The sequence below is a fragment of the Chrysemys picta genome, chromosome 7 (assembly GCF_011386835.1).
Source record: "Chrysemys picta bellii isolate R12L10 chromosome 7, ASM1138683v2, whole genome shotgun sequence".
NCBI classification, from domain to species: domain Eukaryota; kingdom Metazoa; phylum Chordata; order Testudines; family Emydidae; genus Chrysemys; species Chrysemys picta.
The window spans coordinates 117374610-117390185 of record NC_088797.1 but is presented as its reverse complement, the minus strand read 5'-3'; the positions used below and the strand labels follow the sequence as shown (position 1 = coordinate 117390185).

Sequence of the window (15576 nt, the reverse complement as noted above, 5' to 3'; positions counted from 1 at the left end):
AGGATGACCAGATGTCCCAATTTTCTAGGAAGAACAGGAGTACTTGTGGCACCTTAGAGACTAACAAATTTGTTAGTCTCTAAGGTGCCACAAGTACTCCTGTTCTTTTTGCGGATACAGACTAACACGGCTGCTACTCTGAAACCTGTCAATTTTATAGGGACAGTCCCGATTTTTGGGTCTTTTTCTTATATGGGCTCCCATTATCCCTCACCCCCTGTCCCGAGTTTTCACACTGGCTGTCTGGTCACCCTAGTGGGCACTAGCTACAGAGGGTCTCCTATGCCTACCCCTTGGTGTACGCACCGCCCTGGGCTAACCAGAGCAACACAGGACACGAGGGAGGAAGAGGTGCTGGGGGGGGAAATCTTTGCAACAAGTTGCTGGCACTGGCCCCACTTCTCGCTCGCAGTCGGTGCCTCTAGCACCCCACAAGCCCGCCTCCGGCTGGGGCAGGCCGATGCACGGGGGCGATGGGATGGGAGCGAGGTTTGAAGCGAGCCCGGGGCAGACACAGACTCTCCCGGCCGCTCCGAGCCGAGCCCGGGGGACGGAGCCGCGCGGAGCCGGGGGAAGCCGGGTGGGTGTGGCCGCTGCCCCGCGCCATTGGCCGCGCGGCCCGTGACGCGCAGGGGACGGGGCGGGGCGCCGGAGCCCGCGGCGGGGCGCTCAGAAGCATGCTGCAGCCCCGGAGCGGCGGCAGCGGCCGGGAGATCGCTCCGGCTGCTGCTGCAGGGAGGGCGCCCCGCCTCGCCTTCATGCCTCCAGCCCGGCGCCGCAGCCGGCTGCCCTGAGCCGCCCCAGCCATGGGAGATGGCTGGCTCGCCCCAGATTGCAACCCCCCCAACCGATCCAGCTCCCCGCCGCCCGTCCCCCCCAGCAGCGCCTCCACCCTGCCCTACCCGCCGGGCAGCAGGGAGCTGCCCTCCCACCAGTGGGCGGTGGGTATGCTGATGGCCCTGATGGTGCTGCTGATCGTGGTGGGCAACGTGCTGGTGATCGCGGCCATCGGGCGCACGCAGCGGCTGCAGACCCTCACCAACCTCTTCATCACCTCGCTGGCCTGCGCCGACCTGGTGATGGGCTCGCTGGTGGTGCCCTTCGGGGCCACGCTGGTGGTACGGGGCCACTGGGTCTGGGGCTCTTTCCTGTGCGAGTGCTGGACCTCGCTGGACGTGCTGTGCGTGACGGCCAGCATCGAGACCCTGTGCGTTATTGCCATCGACCGCTACCTGGCCATCACCTCGCCTTTCCGCTACCAGAGCCTCATGACCAAGGGCCGGGCCAAGGGCATCATCTGCACGGTCTGGGCCATCTCTGCCTTGGTCTCCTTCCTGCCCATCATGATGCATTGGTGGCGGGATGGAGATCCCCAGGCTCTGGAGTGCTACCAGAACCCCAACTGCTGCGACTTTGTCACCAACAGGGCCTATGCCATCGCCTCCTCCATTATCTCTTTCTACATCCCCCTGATCATCATGATCTTCGTGTACATCAGAGTCTACCGGGAGGCCAAGGAGCAGATGAGGAAGATAGACAGGTGCGAGGGCAGGTTTTACTGCAGCCACCCCCAGCCTCCTGCCCCAGCCCAATCCCATCAGCCCATCCTGGGCAATGGCAGAACCAGCAGGAGAAGGACCTCCAGGATCCTGGCCTTGAAGGAGCAAAAAGCCCTCAAGACCTTAGGCATCATCATGGGTGTCTTCACCCTCTGCTGGCTCCCTTTCTTCCTGGTCAACGTGGTCAAGGTCTTCAGCAGGGACCTGGTGCCAGACCAGCTCTTCGTCTTCTTCAACTGGCTGGGCTATGCCAACTCGGCTTTCAACCCCATCATCTATTGCCGCAGCCCCGACTTCCGCAAGGCCTTCAAGAGGCTGCTCTGCTGCCCCAGGAAAGCTGACCGGAGGCTGCACGCCAGCGCTGGGGAGCTCTCCCGGTACCCAGGGAGCTTCATCAATACTTTGGGCACCCCCGAGCGCAGCCTAGGAGGGACATGGTCTGATTGCAATGGGGGCACACAGGGAGGCAGTGACTCCAGCCTGGAGGAGAGGAATAGCAAAATTTCCTATTCGGAATCCAAGGTATAAGGATAGGGGGTGTGTTGGGTTTGGGGGCAGAGGAGTGTGTGCACTGGACACTGAGCATAAAGAAAGACAGGAAGGGAAATGAACAGGAGCAAAAAGGGGAGTAAAAACCACCAGGAGTCGGGTTAATAAACACCAGACCAAACTGATCTCTCGCTGTGGAGAGAATCTGTGTTTACTTAAAATTAAAAGCAGGTGAACTTGTATGCAGCGTACCTCATCTGAAGCTAAAGCAAACGGGAGGCCACTGACCACTGAACAAAGGAAATTAACCAACTGTCTCAAAACCATTTGGATTATTATTATCTTTCTGTGGGGAGTTCGATGTTGGCGGTTAGGGAAAATAATTTGAAAAGGAAATAAGAAAATAGGTTAAGTTTTTCCGAGAGATACAGTTGCAGAGGGGCCTGATCCTGAAACATTGAAGTATTGGGATTTTGCCGTTGCCATCAGTGTAGGCAGGGTCAAGCTGTTATTAACCTTGCTTCAAAGTTTAGGACTATCGGCTATCCCTGTCCTTACTTCTGGGAGCTGCAGCAGTAGCCCCACACAAAGGAAAAGAGCCTGGTTTTAATAAGTGCTGACTGCCGAAAAATCTCATTGAAGTCCGTGGGAGCTGCAGGTGTTTAGCATTTTTGCAAATCAGGCTAAAAGTCACTTTTGAAAGTGTATTTGTGTTCTGGTGAGTTTTATTTTAAGCTCTTGATAGCTGGGCTCCCCCGTTATCTAAAGTAGACAAGAATAAAAAATAAATAATGTTGAACATTGATATACTTGTATTTTGAACAAACCTCTTCTGCTTTTTTCTTCAGCACCAGCAAACTGGTGACTTTTTGTGCTTATCTTCCCTTGCCAGACAATAGCAATCAGGCTGAGAAACTTCTACCTCAAACTGTGCATATTGTACAGGGGAAATAAAAGAGACTTGTTTATATTAAACAGCTTATTTATGTATCACTATTAGTATTTTCTAAAAAAAAAAAAAACCCACCCCAGTCTTTGAGCCTTCTGCAGTTTGTTCATTGTAATTACAGATGAACAGTAAAAATGAATTCCTTGTATCAAAAAAATTACTGCACATTTTTAAAAAATGACAACGTAGCCATTTTTTGCACAGTGTCAAGAATTGTAAAGTGAATTGAAGATGTTACTTGCACAAAAAGTCGAATTACAAATAAAACGGGGGTTAAAGAACATCAAACCCCAGATCTATTTCTGTTCTTGTCTGCTATGTTACAATTTTACTGAGAGTTACTTTTTAAATATTATTTTATCAAGGTACTGTAAATGTATCGATATTATAAATTAAAGTATCTTAAGGGTCTTTTTATTTTTATTTTTTATGTCCAGGTGCCCACGTGAATCTGCTGTTATTTTAGCACTTGTGTCTCATTTCCATTTTCCTCTTCTGTGTGTGTGTTTTATAGCGTATTTATACTCTGGTGCAATTTACTACTGTGTAAGTAATCGGTCAATGTGCAATAAATGTCGTTGCATCACAAGCAGGTTATGTTCAGTGTTTCTCTATAGGTTCAGAAACGATACCCAGCTAGAATGAAAGAACAGAGTTTGTTTTGCTTGGAAATATGGATCGGGTTAACCATACAGTCCTGTCTAACGGCTTTTCCTGACACAATATTGTAAGAAAGAAAGAAAGAAAACAAAAAAACCCTTCCTAGACCAAATAAGGTTGTGTTCCTGTTACAGTGAGAGCTGCCTACTTCCCTTAAACTAATGGCCAAAACATTAGTGTTTCCAGCCTAATTTTGAAAATATTAGTTTGCTTTAATGATGCCAAATTAGCTGAACTAATCTTTGTTGTTAAGTGTACTGGATTGGGAGTCAGGATACCTACTGTTCAAAAGTACAAAACTATTTCATTCGATTTGGTTTGAAAGCTGAAAATTGTCTGTCTGTTAGAAAGCTTATGCATTGTACGCCATCATGAAGTCAATGATACTCTTAGAATAATTTCACTTCACACGGATGGGGCCTGAACTCTCAAGGACTTTTGCCATTGACTTCAGAGAGAGCAGGGTCAAGTCCCTGTTCTATATGGGCCAGAACCTACTCCCACTGAAGTCTATGGAGGTCTCCACTGAGTTCAGGGTATCTAACTGGAGATCTAATTTGCAGGCTGTAATGATCTGAAACAATTCTGGACTTTTGTTCTACTGCACTGTAAAAAGACTTTCAAGCAAAATTCACTATGAGTTTGACCCTGCACACACTGGAATCAATGGGAGTATTGCCCTTGTCTTTAATGATTGCAGGATCAGACCTGCTCAGTGAATCAGATCTAAAGACTGTTGAAGTGAGTGGAGATCTTTTCTGGTCTCGTCAATGGGCTTTGGATCAGGCCCTATATCACACAAGATAGGTGACTGGTTTAAAAAAAATTAGACTTTCTGTAGCTTAAACAATTATATATTTTGAATAAAGGAAAGCATATGTGGCCCTTATTTTGTGATGGTATGTTACTCTTAGTAGTGGATTCATTTGGGGCCAGATTCTGCTACACTTACTCACATTGAGTAGTGTCCTAGTCACGCTGGTATCGCTGTGAACTTCAGCAGAACTCTGCAAATGAGCACAGTTGTGCCGAGAGGGGAAAAGTGGCAGATTCAGATCTTTAATGTGTGTCTTGAACATAGAACTCTGTCATAGCCCAACATTTTTTACATTGTTTCATAATGGTGCATTTCATTCAGGTAGCTTAATAAATACTCAATTACTAGAAATTGCCGTGGCAAATAGAGGAACCGAAATACAGACTGCTTGATATTGTAAAACACCTCTCTAATGTGATGTGCAGAATTAAAGTGAAGGCGTTTTTAGTGCTATAACTCTCCGAGGTCTACTGAAGTTAGCAATCAGCAACCTGGGAGAATGTTTTTGAAAGTCAGTTCTTCAGGAAACAAGCCAAGCCCTAACGTTTAAAATTTCAGGAACTATCTTTTATACAAAGTGCTTTTAATATTACAAGAAGATCATGCTTTTTTATGCAGGACTAAATTAAAGGGCCTTTAGAAGGAAGTTTTGACATTGATTTCATTGGGGTTAAGACTTGAACTACAGTTAATAATTCCCGCGTAACCAGTGAAATGCCAAAGTGAAGCTAGGTTAGCTGCCAGATGAAACATACATTCTATCATCATGGTCTAAAAACGTGTATTTAAATCCAAGAATTCAATTCTGCCTTCATTTGTACCCCTGCTAGTCCAGAAAAGTCAGTAGAATTGCAAAGATGTAACTGAGGGCAAAGTTTGACTCCAGCTGACTAATATAGGATGTGATGATTTTATACGTGACTATTTGCTACTCCACCGTTGCAGAAAAGATTGAGTCTAATGGACTTAGACCCTGATCCAGCAAAAGCAGTTTAGCACATGCTTAACTTTAAGCATCCAAGTAATCTCACTGAAGTCAATGGGTCTGCTCGTGCACTTAAAGTGAAGCGCATGACGAAGTGCTTTGCCGAACTGGGGGCCTTAGATCAGATTTAGGATCCAAACCTGCGCAACTCGCTCTCCCTGGAAACATACATTGGGCCACACTCATCCTTGATTAATGTAATACCCTCAAAGTCACTGGAGTTTCATGTAGGATGAATGTTGCCATTGACTTCAATGGGACCACTTGTGTGAGTAAAGTGATCAGGATTTGGTCATTGTGTTTTGGACAATCAGAAATGACCTGATAGGTAGGCTATAGGTAGATGCAGCAGTTTTAAAAACAGGAAGGTCTCTAATTGGCTGAAGGTTTAAACAGTCAATAAAGATAATCCATCCCACAACCTGAATGGCTGATACCTGACTCACTTAGTCCAGTGTAAAAAAGGCAGTGACACACTAACCTTAGAGACCGAGCGAGACATATGGGGTGTGCATGTGTGTGAAGAAGGGAAGACTATGGATTGCTGTCTTAGTACAGCCGGTTCTTAGGATTAAAGAAGGAATATGCTCTGAGAAGAGTTACAGCACAGCTGAGATACTCTGGAGGCAATGAGTCAAACATCCATGATGAATATTTCTTTGAAGGAAACCAGACAGGGATTAACAGTAGGAGCTGCAGTAAGAGAGTACAAACCTTCGACTCGCAGCCACACACACACTTGCACTGAAAAGTTAAGTAATAGAAGAATAGAGACCCAAAGGGAAGGGAGAAGCAGATAAAACAGAAAATCTACTGTAAGAATACGGACTGCATCCGTTATGGCTCAAATTGTCGGGCCAGGATGTCTAAACAGGCTTCTAAACTTCAGGCACTAAAATAGAAGTGGCCTGTTTGCCAAAGATGTTGAGTGCCTGTAGCCCCCATTGACTTCCTTGGGAGCTCAATACTTTTGAAAATTGAGCTACTTCTCTATAGGTATGTAAATGTAAGTCTAGGAGCCTAACTTTAGGCATATGGGTTTGAAAATTTGGGCCTGAGTGTAGTTGCTCTTTGCAGGTAAAAAGCATAAGGAAACCAGATCCTGCATTTCTTGTGAATCCAACATTGCAGACAAGTTAGGAGAGGAGTTGGATTTTTTAAAAGTAGTCAGGTGCCTAAAGGTAGGCATCTCATGGGATTTCCAAAAGTTCACAGGTGCCACTAATGGGAGTTAGGTGCCTAGCCACTTTTGAAAATTCCACTAGGCACCTATCTACATCTTTAGGCACCTAAATATCTTTAAAAATCTGGCCCAAAGTGTGCACCTGTACATGATCTGTACCTGTACAAACCATTAGTAAGCAACAATTGCAACTGACTAAATCCGATACAGTAAGTGTGGCCTAAAATGCTTAGAATTAGATCTTTGCATCGCCCACAGCATGCAAAGAATTCAACACGATAAGTAGTTTGTTTCTGATAGCATGCACTATTTCTGCTACAAACACCATCTCTTTCATTTGGCATGCAAGTGTATTCAAATATAGAAGACAACTTCCTTATCTTTTTTTTCCAAGCCTTATCTGAAGTTGAAATTTTATTAATAACTTTTAAGCTGTTATTGTGCAAACCTCCCTTGCTCTGCACACTTTCCCAATTTATTATTTCCCATGTGGTGGAATGTACTTACTTCTTCCCCTGTAATATATCAGTGATGGAAACAGTGCAGTCATGAACTAACAGCACAGACATTCTTCAGGCCAAATTCTATCCTCAGCTATGCTCGTGATATGCTACTGGAGTCAGAATTTGGCCTTTATAATCTAATCTTTTATGAGAGCTACTAAGCAGTGGCTCCAGAAAGGTCCATTGTCACCAGCAGTAATTGGCATTTACTAATGAAGCTGGAGCAATTAGTCCCATTAAAAGCATTCAAGGAAAATGTTAACTGTTAAACCATGGTTAGTGCTGTATACCTCAAATAATGGGTGTTTTGTTTGTTGGTCTCTGTTAGGTGACACGATGGAAAATAATTATCCTTTGACTAGCAGCCAGCTTTGTATTATTGAGAAAGGAGAAGACCTGTTCTGTTTGAAGGATTATACCTAAAAATAGTTCTGCTACATCAGCCACATCAGCAACTGGCATGAAGTTAATTCCCATGCACACATATACACACCCTCTATGTTATTTCAGTTTCACTCTTGTCAGTCAAAGTTTTCGGTTTGATTGAAAAAACAGTAATGCAAACTCCTGAAATAAGGTTAAGCACACTGTCCCACAGGATTATTTTTGGTATGCATCACTGATTCGCATTCAGAGGGTGCCAAATTCCAAAATGTCTAAGGAGGAAGTAAGTATTCTTTGTCTTTCTGCAAATAATCATGGATAACGTAAGATCAACAGTAGAATTGCTATGATTGCCTTACACAAGAGATCAAAAAAATTTTTTTTACATAGATGTCCGTCTATCTGTTAGTCTAAACAGAAACAGCCATGATAACAACAGGAGCTTCACTCACATAATTCAATAACCTTAGGCTGCTAAACTGTGTCAGAGAAAGTGACAGAGTAGGGGGAAAAAAGAATAAACAAGATGATATCGGGCGGCAAAGCCGGAGGGGGAACCTCTCAAGAAACAGTAACAGAGGACATGATAACAGGGCTAGATGCTACATTTTCTTTCCAACATAATGCCCGTTATGAAAAAATCCAATAGATTTTAATAGGGATGAATCTGTCAGATGCTCAATAGAAATAAAATAGCCTTCTATAGAAATGACTCTAAAAACCTAGAGGATTTTATCTCTTCTGTATTCTCTAGGCTGGTTAAGCACTTTTCCATAAGGAGATAAACAGTTGGAGCAAACTCCAACACTTCTTAAATGTTCCCCACCTCTAATGCACATTGAAAGAAAAATATCTGAGCCAAATCGTCAGCTAATGTAAATCACTGGAGCTCATTTGACTTCCATGAACTAGAATGACTCGGACAACCCCCTTCTTCAGCCATTAGGCTCTGCGAGTGGCGGCTGTGAGCATACACATTATCTCATTAAGCAAACTGTTTCAACAAAGCCTTTAATTTCCACTGCCTCTGGATATTTACATTGTTCCTCCTAAAAGCAAGAGTGGCTCATGCTTATGAAACCTAAGGGAGTCTTTCCATTGAATTTCATGGGAGTTGGATAATACCTCACACTGGGCCTGACTCTGAAGCCGTTACTCACTTTGCATAGTCCCACTAAAGTAAACGGGCCCAATTCTCCAGTGCCTTTCGCCTTGTGTTGTCATTTATACCTGTGCAATGAGGATGTATAAGTGATGCGGCCAGTGTAACTCAGTGGAGGATTCTGACCAGCTAATGTTTTACACCTGCTTTGCCAGGTATAAATGATTACACGGGTTACAGGGCAGGTGAGAATCAGGTACTTTTGTAAGACTCCTAGGAGTTATAGCTACTTACTGCTAACACAAGCAGCAGAATTGGGCTTGCCTAGAATTGTATCATGTTTGGGTTTGTCATGTAAACTCTCACACATGTTCCTGGTTCATATTATTTAACTGACAATTGAACATACAGACTCACTTTGCAAACCAACATTTGGCTAGCTGGCTCTTTGGCCATATTAAGTTTTACAGATAGATCCAGCCTGCAGAGTCTGACTTGGGATCTGAACATTGGCAGAGCTTTGGGAGGTTCAGATCCAGGGGGTTGGTTTAGGCACATTTCTAATTAGTTTGATACTCATTGTTAATAATTATGTACCTAGAACTGTAGCGAGCGAAGAGGAAAACCCAGCAGGCCAGCTTCATCCTCCGGCCCTGCACCTTATGCCTGCACTGTCTGTGGCAAGGACAGTCACTTAAGAAGTGGACTTTTTAGCCACTCGCAGTGCTGCAGCATGACACCTACAGCCCCCAACTAAAACCTCTCCAGTGCATCATCAAGGATCTACACCCTATCCTGAAGGACGATCCCTCACTCTCACACACCTTGGGAGACAGGCCAATCCTCGCTTACAGACAGCCCCCCAACCTGAAGCAAATACTCACTAGCAACTACACACCACACAACAAAAACACCAACCCAGGAACCAAACCCTGCTACAAACCCTGGTGCCAACTCTGTCCACATATCTATTCAAGGGACACCATCATAGGACCTAACCACATCAGCCACACCATCCAAGGGCTCGTTCACCTGCACATCTACCAATGTGATATATGCCATCATGTGCCAGCAATGCCCCTCTGTCATGTACATTGGCCAAACCGGACAGTCCCTCCGCAAAAGAATAAATGGACACAAATCGGACATCAGGAATCATAACATTCAAAAACCAGTAGGAGAACACTTCAACCTCTCTGGTCACTCAATAACAGACCTAAAAGTGGCAATTCTTCAACAAAAAAACTTCAAAAACAGACTCCAATGTGAAACTGCAGAATTGGAATTAATTTGCAAATGTGATACCATCAGATTAGGCCTGAATAAAGACTGGGAGTGGTTGGGTCATTACAAAACCTAAACTTAATTTCCCCAATACTAATTTCTCCCTACCGTTACTCACACCTTCTTGTCAACTGTCTGTGATGGGCCACTCTCTTACCACTTCAAAAGTTATTTTTCCTCCCTTGATATCCCGCTGGTAATTGATTTATCTCGTTAGACTGACCTCACACTTGGTAAAGCAAGCCCCATCCTTTCATGTATTTATACCTGCTCCTGTACTTTTCACTTCATGCATCCGATGAAGTGGGTTCTAGCCCACAAAAGCTTATGCCCAAATAAATTTGTTAGTCTCTAGGGTGCCACAAGGACTCCTCGTTGTTTTTACTGCTTTGGGTGTTCATCCATCATCTTTCAAGATGGAGGGCTGCCATTCAGTTCTGCTCGAACGGACACAGCATTTTCCAAAACAAGTAAGACAAGAGTCCTATGCTCAAAGAGTTTACAGTCTGACACAGAAAACAGCAACACAATCCTGTCCTCATCATGGCATCTGTGTACCCGAGACATAAGGATGTGGGACAGCCTTTTTTCTTTTCTCTTCATCCACTATGTTGGACCCAACACTACAGTCCTCTCTGGATATGTCTACACAGCAACTATAAACCTGCGGAGGGCCCGTGCTAGCTGGCTCAGGCTAAGGGGCTGTTTAACTGCAGTGTAGACTTCCAGGCTTGGGCTGGAGCCCAGGCTCTAGGACCCTGTCAAGTGGGAAGGTCCCAGAGATCAGGCTACAGGGGCCAGGAAGTCAACACTTCAATGAAACAGCCCCTGAGCCCTGGGCGCCCGAGTCAGCTGGCACGACCCAGCCGCAGGGTTTTCTCTGCAGTGTAGACATACTGACAGAGACAAAATGAGACTTAGGTGCCTAACCTGCTTAGGTACTTTAGGTACTGTAAATCCCCCCCAATCTGCATCTTTAGGCACCTAAATCCCTTTACAAATCTGGCCCTCCAGGGTACATCTGTACTGCAGCTGGGAGTGAGTCTTCCTGCCTGGGTAGACAGCCGCACACTAACGGAGCTCGAGCTAACAAGCTAAAAATAGCAGCATGGAGGTTGTTGCACTGGCTGGCGCTCAGGCTCTCAAGCCTAGGGGGTAAGGTGGCCTTGATGTGGTAGGCATTGTAGGTACATGTAATAAAAAGACAGTCCCTGACCCAGAAAGCTTACAATCGAAACACAGGATGAAAGTAAAAAGTGCCTCCATTAAATGTTAAAGAGTTAAAACAAGTCACTTTCGTGGAGCAGTGAGTGTTAGTTTTATTTCACTTTCAGGCACACTGAAGACTCTAAGATATCCTTCTTTTACAAGGTGGCAGACAGAATATGCTGTGAGAATTCCAGAAAGTCACTGTATAGTGCCAGGAATGTGAACAGGAGTCACCATTTGTAGATGTTAAAGCAATTACTTTTCACTTGCTTTTTTTAAAGTACAGTCTGATAATGCTCCTGCTATGCTAGTTACTCAAGGGGGACAAATGCCACAAAAAATTAAAGGGAAAACAACGAAAACAGCTGACTACAGCAGATTCAGTGTTGTCAATATCACAATGCTTCTTTTAAGAACAAGCCAGTCAAAGAGAACCCCGGTGAGACTTTCTGGCATGGAACCGAGTGTGACACTTTAGATGAAGGTTTCTAAATACACATAATGGACCCAGTTCTGCCCCTCAGTCACATCCCCAAGTTCCTAAAGTCGGTAAGAGTTCGATGTATATTTCTGACAGTAGCTTGGCTCTGCAAATGCCAATCATGCTGAAGGGTAGGGTGGTGTCAGTGCCAGTCTATGGTGACAGTTCTGTCTGTGGAATACATAGCTAGTGCTCAAAGAGGTACCCCCTACACTTCCTTTTTGGGGTGTTTAATGCACTCTTTTCTGCCCCCACATACCAGCTTCATTCCATCAGCTGGTAAAGAATGCAGCCTGGGCCCACGTCCTCAAGCTATCTAGGCACCTAACAGCCATTGAAATTAATGTAAAGTTAAGAGCCCAATTACCTTTGAGCCTCTGGACCCAAGTTCCCATTCTATGCCCCCTTGGACTGGCTGACACTAATGCTGGTAGCACTAATACTCCCAAGGTTTTGCATTCAGGTCTCTCTACCTCACTTCTAATTACCCATCTGTGCAGAGCCATTTCAGCTCACCCACAGTTGGTAACGAACCAAACTGTCATTTAATTTATTGTTTGGCATATAGCTGAGGTTTAACGATTATTGTTTGTAATACTTGGGCAATCATTATATAATTGTTAATCCTCGTAAACGCATTTTAAGTAATTATAAGAGCTGTTGTGTAACAATCAGCATCTGTCCTGTTATTCTAAACTCTAGGTATGGATTGTCCAACAGTTTGTGAAATCAGCTACAAAAGCGTGTGTCCTGGGCCAGATCCTGCTCCCAGCGAAGTCTGTAGCAGATACTATCTCTGTGGCAGGCTGAGCCCCACACAGCAGAGGTCAACCACTGTCCTGGAAGACAAGTAACAAACCATCTCCCTATCAGGAGTTGTAGAGCTGGCTGGTGGAGGCGAGCTCCAGCGCTCTGCTACCCTCAGTCATCCTTCCCATATTGCACAGCTCTGCTGAGATTACTCCAGTCTGCCTGGAACCTGGTGGGAGTATGGGGTGTTGCTGGTGTTAGATGTTCTAGGAAGGGGCTTGCTTCTCTGCTTCACCCTTGCCTTGCTATGTGGTAGATAGGAAGCCTGCCACACCAACTGCACTTGGGCTGGGAGCCTCCATCATCAGAGGATCTTTGGAAGAATAGAGGGGCAAACTCCATGGCCCTGGGTAGCCTGGCTTTCATACATAGATGGGACAATCCCAGGAAGGCAATTGCTTTGGCCCTTTTAGTCTTTTCCTATTTTTCTCTAGCTGATGAACACTGAATCATCCTTTGATGAAGAATTTGTCCTTGTGAAAGAGCGATTAAAATAGGCAGAATCATAGGACGATCCATAGCAGCTGAGGACAATTGGGCGTCAAAGGTATCTGGCAAGCCACGCCCATAGTGTAGGATTAATAAAACCACAATTGTGTGGTATAAAAAGAAGTACTTCCTTCTTGCCGTGGTGCAGGTAACTTTGGAGAAGTCCCACAAAGCTTCCATTGTCTAACACTTGCGTAGACCCAAGGGTTTGGTTTGGTTTGGACTTTCCCTAAGTATCCATTTGTGAAGCTTGATTTAAAATGTTAGTGAGATCATGTTGTTGTTGAGCGAGACAAAATTAGTTTAAAGACAAGTGCTTTAAATGGCAGCTATGTGTAACACAAGGCAGTGTGAACTAGATGCTAAGGCCCTGGACCGGGCGCCAGGAGACCTGTATTCCCTTCCTTGCTACGTCAGGGACCTGCTTTGTGATCTTGGACAAGCACTTCATCTCTTTGGTTTCCTTTCATTGCCATGTCTATTTACATTGTCTTTCTATTTTCTATTTAGCCAGGCCATGGGAGAGCAGGGGTCAAGTCCCAGCTTTACCACAGACTTCCAGTGTGACCTCAGGCAAATCACTTAGGGTATATTCACACAGCACAGTTAACTCAGGCTCTTACCAGTCTTTACATCTCCTACCATCAACATATAAAAACCTCTCACCTGACCTGGGTTTGGAGGTCCTTTAGCTGGGGATTTAGGTTAGAGCATAGGCTCTGATTTAATTTGGGCTGGAACCCATCCCCTCTGCAGTGAGAATGCAGGCTAAATCACACAAGTACTGATAGTCCTCCAGTGCCCTTCCCACAGAAGGACAGACAAGTTCTCCCACAATTGACACAAGTGATGGGGAAAGAATGCTAGAGGGTCTCATCACAGAGAACCAGGGGATATGCTCCCAGATACACACCGGCGAGCGCAGAAACAGTGAGGGCACAATAATGTGGGTAGGGCTTTGCTGTGAGGAAGCTCACAGGTGGATTAGGTTAACCTCCTGGATGCTCAGACCCAGGGACCAATCTCCTGGGTTAACTGTGCAGTATAGACACAGTCTCTGCCTCTCCATGCCTCAGTTCCCCATCTGTAAAATGGGGATAATGGCACTGCTCTACCTCACAGAGGCATGGTGAGGATAAATACGTTAAAGAGAGTGAGGTGCTCAGATATTATGGTAATTGCGGCAATAGAATGACCTAAAATAGATCCAGGGCAGGCTTTTGGAACAGGCACTGTCTCTCTCTCTGGCTACACTTTGAGCTGGAGGGATAATTACCAGCTTGAGGAGACAGACCTGCACTAGTTCTGATCTAACTAGGAGCACAAAAAACTAGAGTGTAGCTGCTGCGCTTGAGCGGTCGGAGGGTCTAGCTGCCCCACGTATGTACCCATCTGAGATGCTAGGCATGTACTCGGGTGGCTAACCCCTCGCACTGCCACATTTACATTCTTATTTTTGGCACGTTAGCTCAACCAACGCTAGCGTGGATATGTCTGCTTGGGCTGAAATTGACACCTCCCACTTGACGTGTAGACATATCCTCTGTGTTTATACAATGCTCAGCTTGATGGCTCTCCTAGGCATTGCTGCAGTACAGCTAATAGTAATAGTAACGGATGCAAGAGGAGTTGTAACACTGGTTCACGCTTTACAGGGTGTGTCTAGAGTAGAGATTTTTGTTCCTGTTTTAACTTGAGTTGATTGCCAATTAACCTGAGGTAGCTAGTGTATTTATAAATGTTAGTCTAGCCATTCCACAGATGCTGTGCTCTAGGGTAAACTGCCGACGTTTGAGGAGTGTTTTCGACAAATATGTTACCTAAGTTAACTCAAGGTGGTTGGCAATCAGTGAGCTCAAATTAAAATAGGAGCAAAAACTCCCGTCTAGCCAGCCACTGGTTTGATACTCAGTATACTGTATATTGTATATTGTATTGTTCTCAATGTACATTGGCAACAATCGTTTCTGTCACCTTAAAGAGACAAAAGCAAAAATGCCATTGGGCCAAATTTTGCACTGACTTACACCCTCCATGATTCCACTGAATACAACTACAAATCTGTGCAGAATTTGACCCAATGGAAATTTTGAGTGACTAGGGATTGCATAAGGTACATAGGAAAGCATACACAGGCAAGGGCGTTCAGTAGCTAGGATGACCTTAGGAGGTCTGAGTTCTATTCCCAGTGGTCACTGATTTACTGTCTGACCTTGGGCATGTTACGCACCCTCTCAGTGCATTTGTAAAGTGAAAAAAAATAGTATGTACCTTTGTTGAATGCTTGGAGAGTAACATATGAAAAGCACCATTTACGTATTATTATTACCTGTGTAATTATTCCTCAGCGACTTAGCAGTGGGAAGAGAACAGGAGACCTTCAGCCCAGGCTTCTACTATTTGAATAGAAGGAACAGGCATACTTGTGGCACCTTAGTCCTGGTCTATACTGGGGGTGGGGAGTCGATGTAAGATACGCAACTTCAGCTATGGGAATAGCGTAGCTGAAGTCGACGTATCTTAGATCGACTTACCTTGCGTCCTCACAGCGCGGGATCGACGGCCACAGCTTTCCTGTCAATGCCACTACCACCGTTCGCCCTGGTGGAGTTCCGGAGTCGATGGGAGCGCATTCGGGGATTGATATATCGCGTCTAGATGAGGCGCGATAT

The 15576-nt window shown here is 45.2% G+C and overlaps 1 protein-coding gene across 3 annotated transcripts; it reads left to right on the top strand.

Moving 5' to 3' along the window:
• The first annotated feature begins 661 nt into the window (after nucleotides 1-661).
• On the top strand, nucleotides 662-10303 carry ADRB1 (adrenoceptor beta 1). Of its 3 annotated transcripts, XR_006175651.2 has the most exons (3): nucleotides 664-2081; nucleotides 7474-7812; nucleotides 9233-9372. XR_006175651.2 is itself a non-coding variant. In XM_042855281.2 (2 exons), exons 1-2 carry the CDS (start codon nucleotides 807-809, stop codon nucleotides 9386-9388), a joined length of 1431 nt encoding a protein of 476 aa, XP_042711215.2. In that variant the 5' UTR covers nucleotides 662-806; the 3' UTR covers nucleotides 9389-10303. The 3 variants fall into 3 exon arrangements, 2 of the variants coding, with proteins under 2 accessions (XP_042711215.2, XP_005293936.3); XM_042855281.2 differs by lacking the exon at nucleotides 7474-7812 and having other exon boundaries at nucleotides 662-2081; nucleotides 9233-10303; XM_005293879.5 differs by lacking the exon at nucleotides 9233-9372 and having other exon boundaries at nucleotides 7474-9223.
• Nucleotides 10304-15576: the final 5273 nt, after the last annotated feature.

Coding starts and splice junctions, on each gene's coding strand:
- ADRB1 (XM_042855281.2), top strand. CDS start 807: ATGGGAGATGGCTGGCTCGCCCCAGATTGCAACCCCCCCAACCGATCC. Junction 2,082..9,232: donor TTTCCTATTCGGAATCCAAG/GTATAAGGATAG, acceptor TTATGTACCTAG/AACTGTAGCGAGCGAAGAGG.